The 6,355-nt window shown below is 36.8% G+C and overlaps 1 protein-coding gene across 1 annotated transcript in view; it reads left to right on the forward strand.

The window, feature by feature from the left end:
• hs2st1a (heparan sulfate 2-O-sulfotransferase 1a) overlaps window positions 1–1,550 on the forward strand; it is a 28,186-nt gene extending 26,636 nt beyond the window's left edge. The window contains exon 8 of the mRNA XM_074650750.1: window positions 735–1,550. Within this exon, the coding sequence (XP_074506851.1) occupies window positions 735–958 (224 nt within the window). The 3' untranslated portion in view covers window positions 959–1,550. The remainder of the gene's footprint in view (window positions 1–734) is intronic.
• Window positions 1,551–6,355: the final 4,805 nt, after the last annotated feature.

Raw genomic sequence — 6,355 nt, forward strand, 5'->3', positions numbered from 1 at the left:
GGGACTATTTCTTGACCGGGTGCAGTGATGTTCTGGTGTCTACGCTGGTTGCCAGTTGTAACCTCACAGTGGCGACAAGACTGAGATGTTGCTGCGCCCCGGACAAAAAATAGTCTCAGTGTTAAACCACAACTTGATGTCTTTACACTTACTATACGGATCAAACAACTGTTAAACAACTGTTTCCAGTCTTTATCCTTAGCTAAGCTCATACTCTCTTGGCTGTAGCTTTATTTACCATAATGAGAGTGATATCAAGCTGATTCTTAGCAGGAAAGTGAATCAGCAATCTTTCAAAAATACTCTTCCATTAAGGATGACATATTTACAGCAAGCTCATTAGTGAACTTATTGAATTTTATTTCACTTGCAGATTCATTACATGGATACGGCTTTAAGCCTGAAACACTGCCTGTATCGAATCCAATGTCAGTTATGAGCAGAAAAGACTTCATGACTGTCAGATGGTTTCTTGTAGGACAACAATGACGGGACATCAGAAAACCTGGTCATTAGAATGATTCACAGTTTAGGGCTCCACATGAAGTCGTGACATGGAGAGGAGTTTGTTATAAGTTGCCAGTAAATAGTGCCAATGACTTTTTGAAATCCTGTAACAAAAAATAACTACTTCAACTAAAGAAACTACTACTACAAAATAAAGCTGTAGTAACATTGAACTGAGTTCATGTACCCAGACACCTCTTTAATCCTCCTCTCCTTTTTAATCACAGGAAAGAAATCCCACCTGAGGAAGACCAGCGAGAAGAAGCCGCCCACGAAGGAGTCCATCGCCAGGCTGCAGCAGTCGGCCATCTGGAAGATGGAGAATGAGTTCTACGAGTTTGCACTGGAGCAGTTCCAGTTTGTCAGGGCGCACGCTGTCAGAGAAAAGGACGGCGAGCTCTACCTGCTGGCACAAAACTTCTTCTATGAGAAGATCTACCCCAAAAACTAAAGAGGCACATGTCCGTAGAAGAGAGGACACTGGGTACAGACTCAGGTGGATAAAGAGACTAATAGACTACAGGTGACTGGTTTGTACTTGTGATTGAGATCATAACGTGGAGCTGCAGAGCAACCCGCCTCTGTTATACACGTCTGTGCCAGCCAACTGGACAGGGAGCTCGTGTTTCGACAGCAGGTTGTGTTCCCAGCAGCCCCCGGGGCCTCCACTCCACTTCACTTTCATGTCAAAGGTCGTCTGCGTAGAGGACCTCTGCCGGCACTTGTTCGGAGACAGCCCGTCGGACTTCGGCTCCTGATTGGCTTCGCTGTTCTCCGATCCAGAAAAAAAACATTTTCATCGGCTCTGTGCTGTTTGGTTGTGTTTGGTTGTATTTTAACTCTTTACTATGGTTGTCTTTTGTATGTAAAGACGGTGACATGTTCCATGGTGACACGACATCTCCACGCCTCACCACCCACTACTACTAACTTAAAGAGATTTTAAGTGTAAAGAAACTGACTACTGTGCTGTATTATTGGACTTGAATGAGATCTTTTGAGGTTTTTATGAAATAAAAATCCTGTGACCATGGACTATTTACTGGGACAAGTGTTTTATACTTGATGTGTTTTTGTTGCATGTAAATGCGCAGCTTTGCCCCGAGGCTTTTCCTCCGTTATGAAGGTACACATGATATCACTGAAGTGTGTGAAGATGCTGCTGCTGTAAATATTTACTACTTTTTCAGTCCAACTCAACCATAAACAGATTTGCTACCGCATAAAATGAACACATTTATACTGTTAACACCCTTTTAAAGTTACAGTCTGTGCATTTTATCAGTTTGTTCATTGCTTTCAACTCTTTCATTTCACCTTTTTAGTCTGCCTTTTATTTTCTGTCATTTTATTTTCATTGTAGAACCAGTTAAACACGGGCGTCCACAAGTATGTTAGCCTGGAATATGATGACACTTTGGGAAATGCATTTGCTTTGTTGTTGAGTTAAATCAGGAGATCGATACTCTAATATCAGTCCCTTACATATAAGGCTGCAGCAGGTTATCTTAGCTTAGCATAAAGACTGTAAACAGGGGTTGGTTTATAATGGCCTTTTATTGGCTGATTAAAGTGTCTTATCTACTCTTCACAAATTGCTAACTAAAAGTCAGAAAAGATGAGCTGCACAGATGTTTTCTACTGGATGTACTGCCACATCACAACTCCTGAAGTATTTAAACATACATATGAATAGGTACTCATTTTTATCTGTTCCTTCTCTACACCCAGCTCTCCTTGTGTTGCAGCTTTTGCCAGATGGAACATAAAAAACATCTTTTGATTGCCAAACGAAATACACAAAACATTTTTTTTAAACTACCAGAGATGCATGTGTGTTCTTTAATATAATAAATATGTTGGTGCATCATCATCACCACCATCATCATCAGGTACAACAGAGCAGGGAGTGGTAAAGACAGATAAAGCTGCTGCTGTGAAAAATTAAAGCTGGATTATATCCGGGATGGTATCCTGCAGAGGGAGATAAAGAGCTGCCAGGTCTGCTCCTGCCTCACACTGTGTGTGTGTGTGTGTGTTTATCCAGTTTAACATCATTTTCATCTCCTCCTATAGTATTCTTTCAGTATTTGATATAGTGATTGCAGCGAGGTAAATATGTTGCTGCCATAAAACTTAATTTATTATAAAAGCACCGAAGGTTGTCATGCCAACCTGGATGTTTATAACATGTTCTCTTGTTGTAGAAAGTCACTATCTTGCTGCTGAAAAAGAATAAATTGAATAAGACCATGGTTACGTGAGGTGAGAGGAGTCACCAAAGAAAGTTTATGACCCAGTGCTGCCGCCACTCAGCGCTACTCATCCCTTCTCCCACATAATCCCTGGACAGTCATCAACTATTGGACTCATCCCCATTAATCTCCGATCGTTTTCCAGTTACAGCTTCCTGGTTTTGGCCCTCTAACCCAGATAAACATGGAGCTTTTCAATTGGTTCCTTGATTCCTTTTACAGTGTACAGTTTTATGTGGGGATGTCAGGATTTAGAAGGAGTCAAATTCAACTAATCAGCACCTTTTTTACCACTTTTTGTGACCTCACTTGACCAGAATGACGTGTGTGTGCAGAGTTTGACACTAGAAGGCTGTTTTCACATTAATCTGCCGAAGGGGGGAAAGTTGAACGTGTGTGCTTAAGAGCATGATTTTGTGACATCACCACAACTAGCTTGGATCCAAAATACAACACGAGTAATGTGGAAACACTGAGAAAAGACTTTTCAGTGAAGAAGGAGACATTGTGTGTCTTGTAAGCAAAAAATATGAACATAGATTCTGAGTTGTTCAATGAGGCAGAAGGAGTAGATGCTCTTTTAAGAATTTCTTATAAGGAAAAAACATATCCGACACTTATTATTAATCAAAGCAGAGTATTTATATATGTCTTAAAACATGTATGTAAGCATTTTTGTCATTTTAGCCTTTATTAGATAGTACAGTACAGTGGAGAGCTTACAGAAAATGAGGAGGGAGGGCAATATTCAACAAATGTCCCCAGTCGGTGTTGCACAAAATTCTGTGACCTATAGGAATTTTAGCTAAATTGCCACAGAATATAGCAACTATATACTGTATAGTATATATATACAGTATATGTCTGGCTTTGTTGTTGTCCTAATATGGCTGAATTTTATTAACAGAAATGTGTTGTTGATGGGTATTGTAATCAAAATTCTCATTTTAAAGTAGCTTTGTTTTAATATACTGTATAGTATATATATAGTTGCTAACACTATCAAAATACAGTAGGCTATGTGATAAAGTATGATGAAAACATGTGCAACATATGGCTGAAAGTCCTCGTCAGGTCACAGAATCTGACGGGTCACAGGATTTGGTGTAACACCGGACTAAAAATAGGCGGAATAGGCACCATGGTCAGGGTCCCAGCCAGTGATGGAAGAAGTATTAAGACCTTTTACTTAAGTAAAAGTAGCAATACTACAGTGTAAAAATACTTTGTTACAAGTAAAAGTCCTGAATTCAAAGTCTCTTAAAGTACAAAAGAATTAGTATCAAGATATACTAGTATCAAAAGTCAAAAGTAGGCTGCTCACTGCTGGTAAAGGTGGAGCTAAGTTTAAGTACTTTATATACTCCTGGGTAACTTAACATGTGATAATACATCCTAATGTATTAGATTTATTTTTTATTTTCTATTAATAATCTGAATATGCAAAGTAACTAAAGCTGTCAAATAAATGTAGTGGAGTAAAAAACTATATTTGCTTTCAAAATGGAGTGGAGTTAAAGTATAAAGTAACATAAAATGTAAATACTGCCTCATAATTGTACTTAAGTACAGTACTTGAGTAAATGTTCTTAGTTACACTGGTCGCAGCCACCTATAGGCTTCCTTATGCATTAGGAGTTATCTGATTTTTACAACCTTGTGGGGCAATACCTGCCTGCCTGCCCAATAAAACGTAGTCATCATACCATAAATCAGAGCATTATCATCATGTTTATTATGGGTAGTAATAATAATACTAACACGCCTACAGATCAGTATGGTGTTCATTTAATGTGAAAAACAGAGCTGGAGAAACAACACAGACTTTTGTGATAAAGGCAGATATTTATTAACCAGATGATACAGAAACAGAGTTACACACCATATCATATCCGGTCTTTCCTCCCACCAAACACCCATTAAGTGTAAGTTGTGGATATTTCTGACACATCATATTGATCCATATATGAAAGACAAAACCATCCCGTCCTGTCTGTCCTCAGCCAGCCTCTGGACAGCGAACACATCATTCACAAGTCCACCTAACAAGGCCTCTGCCATTTTTTATTATGTGGCCAATGCTCAGTTTATGAGCGTTGTTGTCCCCACCAATAAATATTTGAGACACCGTGCCATAAGCACAGAGAGAGTGCCCCGTCCCTGAGACATATGGCGTGTGATGACTGTGTCCCTGAGGGTTATGTAACGCAGCAGTAAGTCTTCTCACCGAGGTGTGACATGTCATGTATACCGGCCCCGGTGGAGGAGAGTTCAGTGTTTGTGTCCTGGGGTTTCTTCATCACGGCTCGTCCTCATCTATCTGGCAACTCAAAAGTAAACTGTGACTCTCACAGTGTTTAATATTGGCAGCTTTTGTTTGCACTGCAGCTCTGGTTGTACAGCAAGTTTGTACAACATCTGCATGATCCTTTTGATTTAAATTATCAATATTAAATGGGTGACTGTCTTCCTTAGGGGCATTTTACTCAAGTAAAGTACTACATTACATTACTACATTACATTTAGAAGCAATTTTACTTTATTTGAGTACAGTATTTCTGCTTAATGTTAATGCATTAAAAATAAATATATAATATTTATTAACAAATAAATAAATAAATAAAACTCAAAAAATATTTTGTTTGCTTTTTGGAGGGGGCTCATTCTGAGTACTTTTATGTACTCAAATGTCTCTATGTTTGAGATACCAACGTCAAATACATTTTGCTGATAATATGTACTTCTACTTTAAAAAAAGAAAAAATAATACAATATTTATAAACATATAGCAACTCCCTTACATTTCAGAGGGAAATGTTGTATTTTTTACCCCATTGCAGTTACCTGCATTCTATTCTCAAATATGTACTGTTTACCCCATTACAGTTTCCTGAGAGTTAGCATTAGTTACTTTGCAAACTAAGATTTTACATATTTATAAAATAGGATTGTTATAGAATACACTCATTTTATTTTAATTTGAATGAATTAAAAATAATAATACAATATTTATAAACAAATAAATAAAAAACACAAAATATTTTGTTTGCATTTTGGAAGGGCTCATTCTGAGTACTTTTATGTACTCATATGTCTCTATTAGATACCAAACTCAAGCACATTTTGCTAGTATTGGGATATTTGACTTTAGTAAAAGTTGCAAAACTTCAGTGAAAAAAAAAAATATGTAAAAAAAAACTTTTTTTAAAGAAGTATTGGGATATTTGACTTTAGTAAAAGTTGCAAAACTTCAATGAAAAAAAAAATATGTATATGTATGTTTTTTTGTTTTACATTTTTTTTTTCACTGAAGTTTTGCAACTTTTACTAAAGTCAAATATCTCAATACTTTTTTTTTTTACATATTTGTAAAATATGATTGTTATTGAATACACTCATTTTAGCAGGTAAAGTCATATATACCTTCACCAACTATAGAAATGCTGCCTTTATGTTAATTAATTAAAAATAATAATACTTTACTTTAATACTTACTTATTTATAAATAAATAAAAACACAAAAAATTATTTTGTTTGCATTTTAGAAGGTGCCATTCTGAGTACTTTTATGTACTCATATGTCTCTATGAGAT

Source organism: Sebastes fasciatus, chromosome 11 (genome assembly GCF_043250625.1).
Source record: "Sebastes fasciatus isolate fSebFas1 chromosome 11, fSebFas1.pri, whole genome shotgun sequence".
Classification (NCBI taxonomy): Eukaryota; Metazoa; Chordata; class Actinopteri; order Perciformes; family Sebastidae; genus Sebastes; species Sebastes fasciatus.